This window comes from Haemaphysalis longicornis, unplaced genomic scaffold (genome assembly GCF_048455015.1).
Source record: "Haemaphysalis longicornis isolate Haplotype H1 unplaced genomic scaffold, Haemaphysalis longicornis Haplotype H1 scaffold_3, whole genome shotgun sequence".
NCBI lineage: Eukaryota > Metazoa > Arthropoda > Arachnida > Ixodida > Ixodidae > Haemaphysalis > Haemaphysalis longicornis.
Genome location: NW_027526335.1, coordinates 105549086 through 105565410, shown reverse-complemented (window position 1 = coordinate 105565410; position 16325 = coordinate 105549086). Strand labels below are relative to the sequence as shown.

The 16325-nt window shown below is 46.9% G+C and overlaps 1 protein-coding gene across 1 annotated transcript in view; it reads right to left on the bottom strand.

The window, feature by feature from the left end:
* Positions 1-15779, bottom strand: part of LOC144174980 (syntaxin-7-like) — a 28849-nt gene extending 13070 nt beyond the window's left edge. The window contains exons 1-6 of the mRNA XM_077703986.1: positions 14987-15779; positions 12696-12764; positions 10234-10303; positions 8438-8528; positions 3701-3775; positions 1129-1353 (exon numbers count right to left, since the gene is read on the bottom strand). Coding sequence (XP_077560112.1) covers positions 1129-1353; positions 3701-3775; positions 8438-8528; positions 10234-10303; positions 12696-12764; positions 14987-15086 — 630 coding nt within the window. The 5' untranslated portion in view covers positions 15087-15779. The remainder of the gene's footprint in view (positions 1-1128; positions 1354-3700; positions 3776-8437; positions 8529-10233; positions 10304-12695; positions 12765-14986) is intronic.
* Between the last annotated feature and the right edge of the window lie 546 nt (positions 15780-16325).

Here is a 16325-nt window from a genome sequence, read left to right as displayed (position 1 = left end):
GCTCACACAAAGCTGTTACCTGGCCACCCCCACCTATGGAATGGTAAAAACTACCCGCACACCATGGGCCACACAGAAACCCCATTCAGCGAAATAGTCCATTTTCTACCACTCAGGTGCTCTCTCCTCCAGCTATGCCTCTGCTTCTCTTCATCCAAGTTCTCACCATCCGCGCTCTTAAAAGGGACCCTGCGGCACGTAACACCGACTACTCAAAATGTTTTTTTGGGGTAAAGTATATTGTCTCAGAAATCTCCTCCCGCAAGAATTATGAAAATCCGTTCACTATCATTGAAACTGCACGCGATGAGAAATCGCACATAACTGTTCCCTCTCAACTCGACCGTAGACAATGCGACGAAAACTGCGCGCTCTCTCCAGGAGAGGGGAGCGGCTCAAGGCGTCCTATTCAGCGGCCTTCGATATATCACAGGCCGGGCAGTTTTCTCCTTTTCTCCGCAATGTTTGGGGGTCTATTTCCAGTCTAGTGCCACAAAAAAGCAGGCACGGCTGCCTGCTCGCAAGCACGCGCGCTCAGGCTGGTAGGGCGTTTTTGGAGCAATAAATGTTCTTGAGTGGCCTTGTTGAAAAAGGAGTAGTATTGAGTTGGTCGCTCAAACTCTGTGCGCACTCAAAACACAAGAGAAATATCAAAACTGCGCGCACAGGTTCAGGCATAGAATAGGTTGGCACACAACGCCGACGACGGTGGATCGTCACAGGAAATGTGAGAAATAAGCCGTGAAGTTGACCGGCAACACCCAATAGGACAGCCATGGCCTCAATGACGTCGTTTAGGCCATGCCAGGGGTGCATAATGAGAAAAATCGAAGAGAGCGCGGTGGGTTTTTCCGCGTCTTTCACAGCGATTTGACCGCTCACTGCTTCACGTGCACGTGTAATATTTGGCTCGGGTATTCCTGGCAGTGTAATATAAACGTCGCGCAGGTTTACTTGCACTGCTCAAAGAGTGTTGCAGGGTCCCTTCAACTGGGAAACTTCAAATGGATGAATACACAAGAGGAAAGAAGACACAAACATGATGCCTCGTTTATTTGCGCTGTTTTCCAGTAATGGCCCCAGCTTCCTGCCCCCTCATGTCCCCATTCAGTTGCTCACGTGACCCACCTGTTCATAGTCCAGGTCCTCCTTCCACTGCTGCTGTTGCTGCTGCTGCTGGGGCGAAGTGGGCGACTGGGGGCTGTCGACGTCTGCCAGCAGCGAGGTCGCCTCATCGCCACCACGCGGACGCTGGCCCTCCAGCCAGCCGCCGGTCTGAACACCGCCGCCCCCCGACGGCTTTCTCGACCCGGGACGCAAGTTCATCGTGTATTTCTGCCGCGTGGCCACTTGCTGCTCATGCGAGAACGAGAACAAGCAGAGGGATTAAACCATACTCGCCTTACTACCGATGTAACCCGAAACCCTTTCAAATTCCACAGCAAACCATTCAGATCTCTTCAATGTACAGCAGTTCAAAACTCTGCTTCCAAACCAGACCGTGCGAGCAGCCCTGCTACAATTGTCGCAGCTGGGGTGCAAGTGTGCTGGCAAAGCAACTAGGGGACAAAAACAGAACTTTACTAAATATTTATACTAAGTAATAGCACAACCTAATAAACGAAGCTGGCTTTTCAAGTTATGAATAAGGTTTACTTATGTTTTCATGTTTTCCTTACATGGTTTTCTTACAGCAGCAGCCACAAGCGCTCGAGTACTATTTTAAATTGCTCTTGATAGATGGCAGGCTAATCCCCGCGTCCCATGCTTGCCCTTGTTTACTCCCTGGGCAGGGGGCCAACCATGGACCGCTTTTTTATACACAGGGCTTTTTTTATGCATGGGGCCTATGGAGAGTTCTCCAAATTTTGTGTACTGAGTTACTCTGCAAACCATCTACTGAGAAAGTGAATGCACAGAGCATATTTCAGCCATTCCAGCCTTAACTTGTTTAACTATTTTGATTATGTACTCACCATCTGTTGTCTAAGTAAAATAAATCAATTGGCTTGCTGCATCAGTTGCCACTGCTGTCACAACCCTGGTGGCATTCCACTACAGGCCTCCAAAGGCCTCTCCTATTGAATACCAACTGTCTCTATCCTGCACCGGCCCAATTCCCCCCTCTCCCCTCCTCCCTCATCTGATCCCTTTACCAGTTTTCTGTTTTCGCCTACCATTCCCCCATGCCTCGGTAGCCATTTCATTGTGCCACTTGGGTGCTCTTCCCAATGTCTGTCCTCTGTGCCACAGTTGGGCCCAACTTTCTTTTGAGTTGGGATGCCTGCTACGCCCTAAGCATGACACCCACCATTACCCTTTCCCTGGCTCTTTAGGCTGGCCAAATTTTTCGTTGACAGTGTTCAAACAAGGCCTCACATTTTAATAAAGAGTTGAACGTCAGCACCTGTCTCAGTTGCCGTTTGCCTGCCCTTGGCCATTGCCACGTTAATGCTGTTATATTGTTTCTAATAATGAACAAATCAACACAAGAACAAGTACTGTCACCATGATTTCAGAGTCAGTTAGCTGCCCTTTACAGAGGAACATTGATTGTTAAAGCCTGAAAAAAAAAAAAAAAAAAACGAGGACTCCTAAGCACTTTTGACGAGTTGTGAATGTGAAAGCATTATTGTAGAATAAAACGATGCTGAGTGCTCCTTTAACTCGATACTCTGACGTCAAAGTAGGCGGGAATTGGTGAATAGGACATGAGCCTCTCACGGCTGCTGTCACCATCACTGTCCAATACCCTTGAGCAGGCATGAGGTGATTTCAATTTGCTATGTTGACGGCGCAGCCAAATAGGAATTGATGAACTGGCTGTGAGCTTCTGATTAGAGCTGTTACCATCCCTGGCCAATCCCCTTGGGTGGGTATGAGAGAATTGTAGGTGGGTTTGCTGAGGTCGTTGCCAAATGAGAATTAGTGAAAAAGCTGTGAGCTTCTGGCGGCAGCTATAATCATCCAGGGCTGGGCAGAGATACTTGAAAACGCATTCTGAAATGCAAATATCATGACACATGCATTTGAAACTTAAAATACAGATAGTAAGATACATTAAAGTTTGACTCAACGAGGTATTTCAGAGATACTTTTGCACATACAGAAAGTACTCCGTAATTCATTTAAAAGATACAGATACAGCTACTGCAATAGTTTTTCTATTTCAGTGACCACGTGTCCTGAAATACATTTTTATGAAGCATTATGTATGCCACATTCGCTATTGGCACCGACAAACAAGCTAGAAAGGGCGCAATATTTTTTTTTAGACGTAAACATGCTATCGCCCAAAATGCTGCACTCAGCGAAACTGAAATGAGCAGTGACGAAGCTCTTTATACATCTAACTGGGTGCTCCCCTTCATCCAAACGGTACAATGAGGCGAGTGTGTGCGTGTAACATACATTAAGGCTTGCACACCAAGCCACTGATCGCCCCCATGTTGTGCCCGACCGACATGCGTCCCATCGGCGCTCCAGCGGGCCGAATCCCGCGATTTCCTTTGATTAACTGCCCAAACCAAGAAGAGCCAGAACGCACACGTGCCTTTTGGTGGCAGTTATCTACCTGGCTGCCTCATCGGTGTTGCCTCATCGGGATTTCGAAAAAATATGGAATGTTGTTATAGCAAAATTCTCACCAAAACAAACTGTGACAGGATAAGAAAAGAGAAGCAAGAGACACAGCCCATACCTTCTGCAGGGTGCTGTACCGCTTGAGTACTTCCTGGAACTCGCTGCAGAAGCGACTTGATTGCAGCTTTTGTTGCTGCAAGTAAAAGAGAACAGAGGGCATGTGCGAGAGCGGCAACACTCGCCCTTGAGACCATTTCTGCTGTTTTTCAACCCGTGTTCTTAATATTTACATATTCCACCTATGCCCTTCCTGTGTGGCCACATTTTGATAGTCTGTTCGTTATGTAGCTGCACATGTTATAATGACGCTCTGGATTGAAGCAGCACCACACAGTGCAACTACAGTAAAACCTCGTTACAAGAGGCACTCAAGAGACCCAAGAATCATGTCGTTTTGAACATACAAAACAGCGCAAAAAATGAGGACTAAGAAAGAAAGCGCTCGTCTGTGCCCTTCTTTCTTAGTCCTCGTTTTTTGCGCTGTTTTGTATGTTCAGAATGAACCAACTGGCCCCACTCGAGACGCTAAATCATGTCTCTTGTAACCAAGGTCTCTTGTACACGGTGTTGCTAACATGGCAAACATAGGAGAACCAACTCAACCAAACCGTTCACATTCCAATGTCTCTTATAACCAAGTGTCTCTTGTAACAGTGACTCTTGTAAAAAGGTTTTACTGTGTGACGGCCGGACGTCACCACTGGTTGCCGCGGACAACACGTGCTCACACAAAAACGTGCTCCCACGTGGAGAGACCACTTACGCGGGCAAACACGTGCTGCCACGAGGAAAGACCCCGCGCGCATGGTACATGCGCCCCCCGTGTGTTCAGAAATGTTGACCTTGAAGCGCCCGGAAGGCTTGCAGGGCGGCGCGCCCGCACGCGGGGCGATGACCGGCCGGTCCTCAGCATTCCCTAATGAGCTCGCCCTTGCCCTCCCTGTACGCAACCCAAGGGGGGTATAAGGCAGCGAGCGAACAAGGCCCCCGACACTCTCTCCCGACTAGGCACCATCCGGCCAGGCCGAACGAGGAAGCCGCCCGTAGGAGTCATCCGATCGCGCACTCCCTCTCCGACCCGGGCCGAAATTGCGACGAGGGGACCTCCGGCTTCTGAATCTCCCGAACTTCGTTGCCCAGTTAGCCAACGGCATCATCTCGGGACTGCGTCCATGGTCCAGCGGAGTACGGACCACCTGCGCTACCAGGCACGAGAGTTCCGGCACCCCCTCAACGGCCCAGCGGAGCACGTGCACACCGCAATGCCGCATGTGACAGAGTTCCCGGCTCCACGACCCGGCGCCAGCCGCCCACCTGACCCACCTCTACCGAGTCCCAGCCTCTCAACAGGTGAGTGCACCGGCACCAGCACTAATTATTGTTGATTAAATAGTATATTTGAGCCTGCGTTGTCTCATTTCCCCTCAACTCTGCGTGGAACCACATAGTTGGTAGCGTGACGCCATCTCCCTTTCGGGGAGCGTCACAACTGTATACCACAGCAGTTATTTTACCTTTGTCTTAGCAAGAGCTGCAACCTGAAAAATTAGCATACCACAGAATATTAATGCTTTGGTGAAATACCCTAGACAATATTTTATGCCTGCATCAATCACTATCACATTTTTGCGAATTTATTGCATCAGCCAATACAAACACTTCAAATGAACCAAAACATTACAGAAATCTGACCAGTATTGTGGGCAAATGTTGATGCCATCGTACAAACATTAATCGCGAAAACAATTTTCACATTCCTTCGAGTGCGATCACCATCATCATGTGTTGTCCGCTCTAGAGAGCTCAGGAGCTTCTACCTTCATGGGCCCAAAGCTATCAACCCTGGATGTTAGTACAATATAGTTTCATGCTACAATAGACCAGAGAGAACTATGTCGCTGCAGCTCCGTGGAATCATAGCCACTGCCATAACAACTGGGAAGTGTTCCATGCTTACTTCATCTGGCTTGCAACATGGCTTCTTGTGGCTTGTGGCTGACATTCTGCGTGTGTGTGGCTCACTAGTGGCGCACTGTTCTTAGAACATGGTGCTACATTCATGTGAATGGAGCAATTGCTTGCTTGTTGGGCAATATGCTGCGGTTTTTAGGTTCGCATATATAGTTGTGATAAGGACATTCAGGAAAAGGTAAGCCAAATTATGGGGCATCGTAATCGCTCTGCGACCATAGCAGACAACGCTGCTCTGACAAGGCAAACAGTGAGATGGCAGATAAAGTAACAGACAACAAAAGCATGTTTAAATGAGATGTTTAAAAAGTTCTTGTTTGAGAATATGGACTACACCTTTACGTCAAGAAAAAGCTTTCAATACTGTTTTAACAATAAAATACGGTTTTTGCAGCCACATGCGACTCTTAAGCTTGTTTGCGAGCCACGCCAAGTAAGAATAGAACACTTCCCAGCACTCCATGATGCTACACTCTTTGAAGTGCGGCTTGTCTAGACACTCGCGCTAGAATTCTCTCCAGTATACTCCAGTATAAAATTCTATGGTTAATAAATACATGGTGCTGCTGTTGAGACCTCGACATCTGAATTGTTTTTCTCTTCTTGACTTTTCCTTTCTTTTCAGTTTTCTTCAATGGTCACATGCAGTAAGAACGTTCCTTACAGAAGTGCCGCAGAAAGTTGCCAAGCAAGATGACAGATGTCTGGGATACGAGTCTGGCCCCAGAACACTGCACAGGTGGCAGTGTTGCACGTGGGGAAACCCTGCCACTCACAAACTGCTTTGGCATCTACAGGAGGGTCCTGGCCAAATTGACCGAATAGGGCATGAGTGATTGGTTGCTGTACTACTTAGGGTAATCAGCCTGAATCCCAAATCTGCCCTGTCATCTTGCCACTGCCCAACGACCAATGCCCGCACTGCAATCGCGAGGGAGTTCCACAGGTCTGGTGGACGGGCAAATCGGCACGCTCAAAGTTGTGGACTTTTGCACAAGCCTGGGCACAGCAGTAATCGCACTGTGTGTGATCCTGATGCCGCACACCAGGCCTTGGTGAACAGCGCAGAGCTCAGAGTTGGTGCTTTCTCGGCCTGATTCGATTTGGTACTTTTGAACCACATTTTTGCTGCAACAGTCCACAACGATGCCTTTTGAGCCTGCCCCACAAAAATAACCTGCCTCCTTTCGCTTCCTCCAGCCGCAAACGCAGCCATTGGTGGTGCCAAACTGCCATTCTGTGGTGCAATACCGAGACAGTGCGAGATACACTTTTGGCAAACACGCCAATTGCTGATACAAGCATATCACGAAGTTGGTACGGCTAAAGCGAAGAAGGTTGAAACAAGACGCAGCCTATTGATACTACCGCAGCGCAATGCTTCCTCCGTTGCAAGCCATGATGATAATAGCGCAAAGTAACAAAGAAACAGGGCATGCAAATTTGGGGTTGAAAACTTTGGGATTTGCAAAACTTTGGGATCTGCACAAGGCAGGAATTTAAAACAGTAAAACTTAAAGAAAGACCTCGTATTAAAAGTTTCTGTGGTAAGTGATAAACGTAAGCAAGGTGGCAGCACCTATGCTGTTCACGCTAAATGTTTTTGAGTGTTCCACGGTCAGATTCGTGGTACTGTTAGAGCAAGCAAATTACTTTTTTTTTTAATTTTGTGCTAAGGTATGTGGCCATGTAACAACATTTACAGTCAAGGAAAATTGCATTATATTCTGAATATGCTCCCACTAACACGCGAGTAAAATATTAATGCACAAAATTAAAAAAAAAAAAAAAAAAACGGCATTACAGTCTTGCAGAAATGGTAATTTAATGCAAGTGTTGTTTGCGTTACTGCCACAGATAGCTAAGTCCTGACTACACCAACATGCTGGCAGGTAGGAGGAGTGCTGTGAAGGTGTCTAAGGTCTTCTGCAAGAGCTGTACAGCCACACCAGGTTTTCCACTCCCTTCAAATTGCTACGGCATCAGCGTGGGCCCAAATGCAAACCTCTGGGATGGAATGTACTAAGATGGTCGGCGGAGTATGCATCTCGGATGTACAGTCAGTCAGGAATACCCGCAGAAAGTTTCACATTTTCTTGGTCGAGTAAGCTTCCAAGAGGGCTTCTAGCACCACTTAATGGGATAAAGTGTCAAAGGCCTTGCGGAAGCCTACAGTAACTAAAAGGTGTGGACGCTGGGGCTGTGCATGCACCAGTAATTCACTGTCCTTTGTCCTTGAACTTGTCACAAACACACATCAGCTCGTACAACTTGCTTCTCCTCTTCACTAAAGAATATTATTCATTCCCTACCAAAATGCTGCACATCCAGCATTGAGAAGCCGTGTTGCTCATAAGTACATTATTACCTTTCCAAATTTTTCTTTTTTGTAAAGCAACACACGTACGAAAATGAACAACACCCTGTTGTGAACTATGTTGAAAAGGTGAAGTACAAACTATGCCGCATTTATGCATTAGAGCCCAATTCAACTCTTTGGGCAAGTAGGGTTGTTTCTAATAGCTTAGGTCCTTTCCAACACTTCTTTTTACAGGCCATCTCCCACGTGTCATTGCCAAATGAGCAACTTTAGTCCTAATGTGGGCACATGCTTTATGCAAAACTGTTGCTGGAGCCTGGTCTAGGCAAATGAATTGAATTATTTTGCCCTGTTCAAGGATTTATTGCCCTGAGCAAGCGGGAACACATTAAGCTAGTTGATTCAGCATTGGAAAGCACTGTGAGCATGCTAAAAAACAGCTTCCAGTAGTCTGAAGTTGATGCAGCCTCAGCATATTGTGAAAAATGGCAGTGATGATCTCACCTTGTCGCCATGTGTCACCAGTGCTGACAGCTCCTTGAGTGCATCTGAGGTGCTATTGATGGTCAGGTTGGCATTCTGTTGGGTCATGTGCCTGTGCAAGAGATCACACACCATTGCTGAATGCGCTCCCTTTATCCCTTTACTCGCAAGGTAAAAAAGAAAAAGGCTGGCGACAGTAACAAACCTTGCAGCACCCCCTTGAACAATCCCAAAGCACTTCTCTCTACGACGGGACAAATATGGCGATCCCGCACACGTCCAATGTATATTCAATGAAGCTTCGTTTTTGCTCCAAATACGATTTTGAGTGCATTTAGTGACTCAGTGTTCATCACAGTCCAGCTGTAAGCAACACACGTTAATACATTGGTGCCCTCTCCGTTAATGCATTTTTCCGGCACTTAAACATTGAAAGATCAACCTCCAAGTAGCATTTTCTAAGTCTGGTATTTGTTGAGGTATATTTTGTTTTCCTGGGTCGCACCTTCGTCTTTCCTGCATCCTGAAATTAGCATAAACAATGGTCTACTGAAAGGTGTGTCTGAGTGGGCTATAACATTCTTCTGAATGTAATGACCCACTTAGACACATCTTTCAAAACATTGGTACGACTTACTTGGTCCCACTTTCTTGTTTAGGCATGCATTTAAATTAGCTTGAATCCTTTCCATACTTAGTGGGATTGCAAAAATACACACAAAAAAATGTGTAAGACTTTCTGTTAGAGTAGCAAACGTGCCCACATTTAGTGTTACTTGCATCACCATGCCTTGTACTTTGAACAGTTAGGGTTGTAAAGAGCGCCTTTTGGGTAGCGAGGCGGGAGGACATTTCAGGAGACCACCTTCTTTGGAAGCTGTGCAAAGATGAGAATGGCTGATTTTGATTCTGATTGTAGGGTTTTACGCGCCGACGCAGCGCAGGCGATGGGGCGCGCCATAGTGGACGGCTCCGGATTAATTTTTTGACCACCGGGGTATCTTTAATGTGTGCCAAAATCTCGTACACACGGACGTTTTTGCTTTTCGCCTCCATCAGAAAAGCGGCCACGGCGGCCAGGAAAACCACTGGCCATGAGCGAGGGAACGTTAGCACACAGCAATGTCCTGGATCGGACCCTTGTGAGTCAAATGCTTCAGCTCCTCTAAATTGCCTGGGCGAGGAAATAAATCCTCACTATCCACCAAGTAGCCTGCATGTCCTTGGATGTTTATTGTGGAGCAATAAGTGTTGCAGATCAAATGTGCTTGCCGCTTCGTTTGTTTCGATGTTTCAAAGCGTGCGCACGGCTGGCTCTGGACAGCCGCAACACGGGAAGTAGCCCGCTATACAGCTAAGCAAAACAGGAAGACACATGCTGATAACAACTCGTCACTGATTTCAGTATTACAGGAAAATACCTGCAAACATAAAAAGGTACACATAATGCATAGTAAATCCTGCCAGCCACAGTGTTCTTGCATTTATGAACTTTCCCTCGCAAATCTCTTTGAAAAAACCTCACGCAAAATAATTCCAGTGGGGACCTTTCAGGTACGCATGGCATGCAACCTGCAAAATCAAAATAAGGTGCACTAATTATTTCTTCATTTTCAGGTCACACTACTTGACATAAAGACCGACAGCCGCAGACAAACAAACCCACTTGGATGTTGGGAAGCGTAACAGCCCACACTGCCCACCATCAACACCGTTACGGTTTTGCCCAGAGACAAGCGCCAACAGTCGCCGTTTTTCCCTCGACTTGCCAGTTACCCAGTCACTCACAACCCAAGTCCCAGGCAAGCCGTACTCACAGCTTTTCTCTGAAGGCGTCCGTGTCCGCTTGCGTCCCAAGCTGCTTTGAGGCTCGCTCCAGTGTTCCGGCTGCAAGGTGAAAAAACTTGGGACGACAACTCTGCAGAGCTAGGGCAGCAGACACCACCCTCAATACTGCAATGTTTTTTTGTCTTTTTTTCAACCATCCACAAAACATTTTCTGCCACGATCTAAAACAAACTAATGTTTTCAGAACTAACTCTAATCGATTTTATTCTGCTTATAACATGCTAATTTGTTGTGAGGGAGGCATTTTACCCTTTCCTTCACAGAAGAGAGCAGCATCACATAACATTAGTAGTGGAATTAGGAATGCGACTTCATTGCCCTGGCAATTAGTAACAGACTCAAGCACAATCACGGATGGACAGTGTAAATTTTAATCTGTAGCCTATGGTGTTTTGAGCATTACGAATTGTAGCAGAATAGATACCTTGGGCAGCGGCATTTCCACTATTTATTTTTGCTGTGAGTATTGGAAGTATAAAAAGTATTGGTAGTATTGGAAGTATTGCTGAAGTATAAAAAAGACTTCATACACAGAGTAACTTGATGTATCAATTTTTCTTGTACTATTTGCCAAAGCAGTGGTAAATTTCAACCCCAGATTCCAAGAACAGAGCAGTGAGAGAAGAATAGAACATATCTTGTGTTCAGTAGTGACTTCCTGTGCCCACATGTGAAGCTGCAGATCAAACAGGTTGTGTGCACAAAATGGTGACGTTTACATCTTCAGCCGCTGCAATGCGGCTATAATAGAACTAAAGGCCCTCACTTTATTGTGAACACCGAGGTGAATGGTCATAATGACGCCAAGTCACGTTAGTGTGCGGAACCTAACTTCCAGGTTTTCCCCCCATTTTTTCAAGACACCAATCTGTAGTCACTGTTTCATTTCTGGCCCACTTCCAAAAAATCTTACAGATTCACTAAAATCCAGAAGACTGCGAGCCTCAAACCTGCTGCGAACTCGTCACTTCATTAGTCTACAAGGCCATCACAAAGGATGCACATCTTCCCTTTTGTACTCTGCTCTAGATATAAGCTTCACGTAAACTGCTTAACAACACCTCGCACAAGTTGAATGGAGCCACAAGGAAAAGTTCAACAAATTCCCATCAGTATCTGTGCGTGAGAACATGTAACACATTTACTTCTCCTCAACGGTTCTCAGGCACTACTGCCTTTTGGGAGTCAAAAAACAGCCCACAAGAACTTACTCAAATTAGCATAGCTACAAAAGAAATCAGCCATAACAAAGATGGGTCACTTGCTTCAAGAAGTGCAGAAAGAAAAAAAAGACAAGGTGTGACCAAGCTTAACAAACGATATGCCGAATTTGCAAAAGCACAGAGATTACATAAGGTGTAAGTGCAAAAAGCAATGATCTGTTTTAGCAGCCTAATGTTCCTGCACGGACATTTTCCACACTAGGCTGCTGTAATGAAACAAAAGATGACTGAGTGAGAAACCGAACTTGCAACCCGCGACTCACTAGAATAAACGAAAGCCCTTCTTCTCAAACGTCAGGCAGCATGAGCATTGTGAAACTGATGCTGTATTCGGGTGGTCGTTTTAGAGCGCTCCGGAGCACTCCAGAAAGCGACTCTGTGTTCGGGTGGTCGAAATCGAGCGCTCGACGTATGTTCGGTTGGTTGTCTCAGAGGGTTGGCCTCCGCTCCAAGCGCCTCCGACTGCTCTGACTCCGAAGTGGGAGCGCCGCCAAAATCTGGAGGCGATCGGGTCACGTGACCCCGGCCGCCGCGGCTCGCCCCGCTCACCCATACTCGCCTGCCTAGCCTGTGGCGTTCACTGAGGTTTGTTGTGGGAGTGTTTCGACGTTTTTGCTTCTCGTGCTATTACTGAAGGCATCTCCGCATCATGTCGAAACAGAGATGCCTATTTAGTGTAGGGGAACCGTCTCCGCTGCTTCTGCAGCTCGAAATCGACGCCGAAGAGTACGGCAGCTCAGACGACGACTCGCACGTTTATGCGACAAGGTTCGCCGAACGGTTCGCCGAACGGTTCGCCGCACCGCTTCCTGTGTTCGAAGTGCCCGAATACGTTCGCAACTTCGGCTTGGAGCTAACGCATCCAATCTGGATGCCGCCATTTGTTGAAACACCTTGGCCGGCCTGGCTGTTTGCAGTTGCCGTGTTGGCCGCGCCGCGGCGCCACGGTTGCGTGCTGCTCCAAGATCGGGTACGCGTTAGGTTGGGCGTCGGTGACTCTTGCTCGGATTGGGGGAAGCAGCGCATCAGCAAACTCCGAGTCAGAGTATCAGAGTGACCACCCAAATAAAGCATGAGAAAAAATACAATCAGGTCTTGCGAATGAACTTGGGTGACTGCAGTTTCAGTGCAGTCACCCAAGACCATCGTAGGCCACTGGGTGCAAATGTTGGCCAGCAATAGTGGAAATGGCAGGCCATGTTACTCACTTGCAGTGTTGATCGAAAAAAGGCTGGAACTAATGTTGTCGCATAGTTGGTGGTACCGCTGCTGCGTATCTGGCGGAGAGAAAAGAAGGAAACAGAAGGTAGGCACATCGTTATAAATCCTGCACAGTCCTATACTATACGTAGCCACTACTACTCTTCACGTCATCAACCCAAATTACAAGCACATGATGTACGACCACAAAGTTAGGTGTACAAGTTGAGAAGTTTTGTTTGAGCATCAATGCCAGACAGGGAAAGTCCACTCAGAAGTTTTCTTTGCCACACATCGGCACACAAACTGCGCAGCGATTAGACAACGGTGGAAGAATAGTGCTTTGGGAGTATATTGCTTAAGCCCCCAGCCCCCTCCTCCCCCGGCCACAAAAGCCATTGCCAGTAGGCTTCACCAGCATCCAGAAGGGCTTGTTAAAATAACTTGGCGAAAGGGGACTCCAGCTTATGGGAAAAAAAAAAAAAAAAAAATGTTAGCTCCCTCATAAGACGGAAGGAGAAAGAAAAATTACTTCATATTATTTTTGGACAAAACATTTTTTTTGTGTGTGAGTATCTTCAAGTTCCCCTCCACAAGAGTCTGGTTGGATGTTTGCAGGGTAACACAGGTTGCCGCGCTCACTTGCCTTGTTTAGGAAGCCAATATTAGTAATGGCAGAAATGTGGACTGCCTCTGTGTAGTGTTTTAATGTGAAAGCATTAAAGGCCCCATTCACCTAAAATGCAGCATCCAGCATTTCAATGACCCAAAATACGGTTCGAAAAATGGCTGACAGTGCAAACAGAATAAAAGCAAAGAATGGACAATTAGGTGGATCTGAGATTTGAACCCGTGTCCTACAGAATGCAAGTCCAACCGGCATCCCCTTTACCATCGCCGAGCCACGGCTTTGCTAACAAAAGGTGCACTCTGTGAATGCGTCGTCGCCTTCAACTTATAAACGTGTGCTAAGGCCCGTATTGAGGCCTACAGGAGTAATTTGAGCAGGCTAACTACAGAAATAGTAAATCACATTTACGCTAATAGTGAACAGTAGGGCTCACAAGGGCAAAAAAGAAGAAAACAAAAGAGAAGAAGAAAACAATTCACCACAGGTAAGCTCTAATACACTAAAGAAAGGGAGAATGAAGCAAAAAAAAATATGGAAATGACCTTGACAATTATAATGAGAGGACACAGTTGCACCACGTACAGGAGTATTTTGAGCAGGCTAATTACGGAAATAGCAAAGTGTGTTTACGCTAAGAGCGCATATGCAGGGATAACTGAGGCAATTGGCCAACCGTTCAGTTGTAGTAACAGAGAGGGAGGAAACAGTGCAAAGGCAAAGGGATCATACTGATGGCAATATGGATACATAATTCCGCCACTTGAGGCCTACTTTAGTAATTTAAGCCTGCTAATTACAGAGGTAATGCGTTATGAATTTGGGGTGACCTCCAAATTCAGTCCAAGTAACACAGAGAAGAAAACGATGCGATCGTAAGAGGATAATGGTGATAATCGCACTACTGGACAGGTTTCTGTATGTCAGTGCTGTCTACTGCGATGGACTCTGAAGCGACTATCTCTGCGGAAGATTTGAAACTTGGTACCCTACAGTTGTCTCAGAAGACGGCGCAAGAGAACAGAAAAACGCCGTATGACGAGCAAAAAAGCAGACGCTCACTGCAGCTAAAACCACCTCACGACGACACCAGCACAACTGGTACGACACGAAGGTTTCGCACCAGCCATTTACTTCTCCCGCAACGCAGACATGAGTTGTGGGAGTAATTTGAGCATGCTATTTTTGGCGATTTCGGTAACTTGAGCAAAATACTTTGCCCTGAATATTTTTTTCTGCAAACACCTAAAGGATTCAGCCACTTTGCTGCCATTTCAACAGAGGTAAATGTACACGTGCGCTCAACACATGTCGGCATGAATACAATGTTACACAGCTGGATTAATTATTGCTGTTATTTAATCTTCGGACAGAGATAAGATGTTTTCGCACGTGACAGACATGCGACCTGCTACCTGTCTAATTACATTAAACGTTTACTTAGGCACCACGAATAGTTCATCCAGCATTTGAATGCGTACTTCAGATTCATCTGAATAAGTGACATCTCAATTCACTCGACATAAAGAAATCTGACACAACTTCGTGAAACAGCATAGGAAATAATTCACGCTGCTTTTTTCGCTTACAAAACCACTGCGCGGTTCTGCCGAACTGCGACTTCGAGCGTCGGCGAACGCATACAACGAAGCAATACTATGCACCGCTCACCGGGCGTTCGCGACGCTGTGCCCGTAGCACCGTAACCTTGGTCCGTGCTTCCATAGTTTTGGGAGCCTCGGCCCCCGGCTGGGCTGTTCCAGAGAGACATTATTGTTCGAGGCTACTACACACACCAATGGCACCTCCCTCGCAAAAGTGACTGATCTACTGGTATCGCCGCCTCTCAGCAGTAGTACCAGCAGCCGCGGTGTCTCCGTTCATCCGCAGTTCCACAAAACGCGAAAACAATGTCACGGTCGTGCAACACAGCACGCCCAGCGCTGCAACAGCTGTCGGTGCCGCCGACGAGAGCGCACGGTTTCCGCTGGCGACGAGACACGCCTGCTGTCTTGCTTCGATCTCGTCTCTAGCGATCTTCGAGTGGCGGCGATCAGCTGGGATTTGTGGGAGTAGTCAGAGCTCGGGACTCCGTACTGCTGTATGCGGGATGAGTCACGTTACCACCTTAACGGCGGTCCGCCGATCCGGACATTTATCGCGCCGAACGATAGATTACTGTCGAAAAGATAGAGGGATACCAGTGATACGCCGATACGATAGTCGGCCTATAGGCGAGATTAGACTTCGCACGCTGTAGCGTCAGAACCCCAGGCTTCTAATTAAAGGGAAGTATATTCGAAACCTCTGCAAAAAGCGGAACAGATGGCGCGAAGGGGACGCCAAGAGCGGGCACGAGCACTCATAAAGTTCAATAACATATGCACAACATCGCGAAGACGTTCAACACAATCAAATCAAGTTGTGTCGCTTGACAAGCTAACGCCGCCTGTGGACAAACACGTGAATGGACGAATGAAATGTCGAAGCATACGAGTCGATAGACAGATGTAAGCTCTTTTTTATGCTTTTTGTAGGCTCTTTATTGTTATATTCACGAGAGAGACTGAGTGACGCATGTTTACGCAAGAACCAAAAGCGCGGGAATTTCAAACTGCATGTCATAGTGCACTCCGCTGAAGTTTATTGAGGAAAGCGTAGGCACTTGCGCCGACAACGGCGAGGGCTCGGGAGCCTGAGCCTCTTCTGGTGTTTCCCGGGGAAACATCGCTAGAGAGGGCTCTGCCCCCCCTGGCGATGCGGATCCTTGTTTCCCTTCCAGACTCCCCAAAATGTCATTATCAGTTGAGGTTACTTTAGAGTTGCCTCTACCTGTTCCCTTAAAATTTTATTGGAGCTAAAACCTTGCTGCATAATTTAATTGGCGTAGACGTAGGCTTACTTTCATGCTTTCCATTTATTCCTTCGAATCCTTACCATATAGGAGGACAAGCTCACTAGAAGCACTAGCGGGGGTGGATTCATCTGTATTTCTTATTTTATTTTTTAG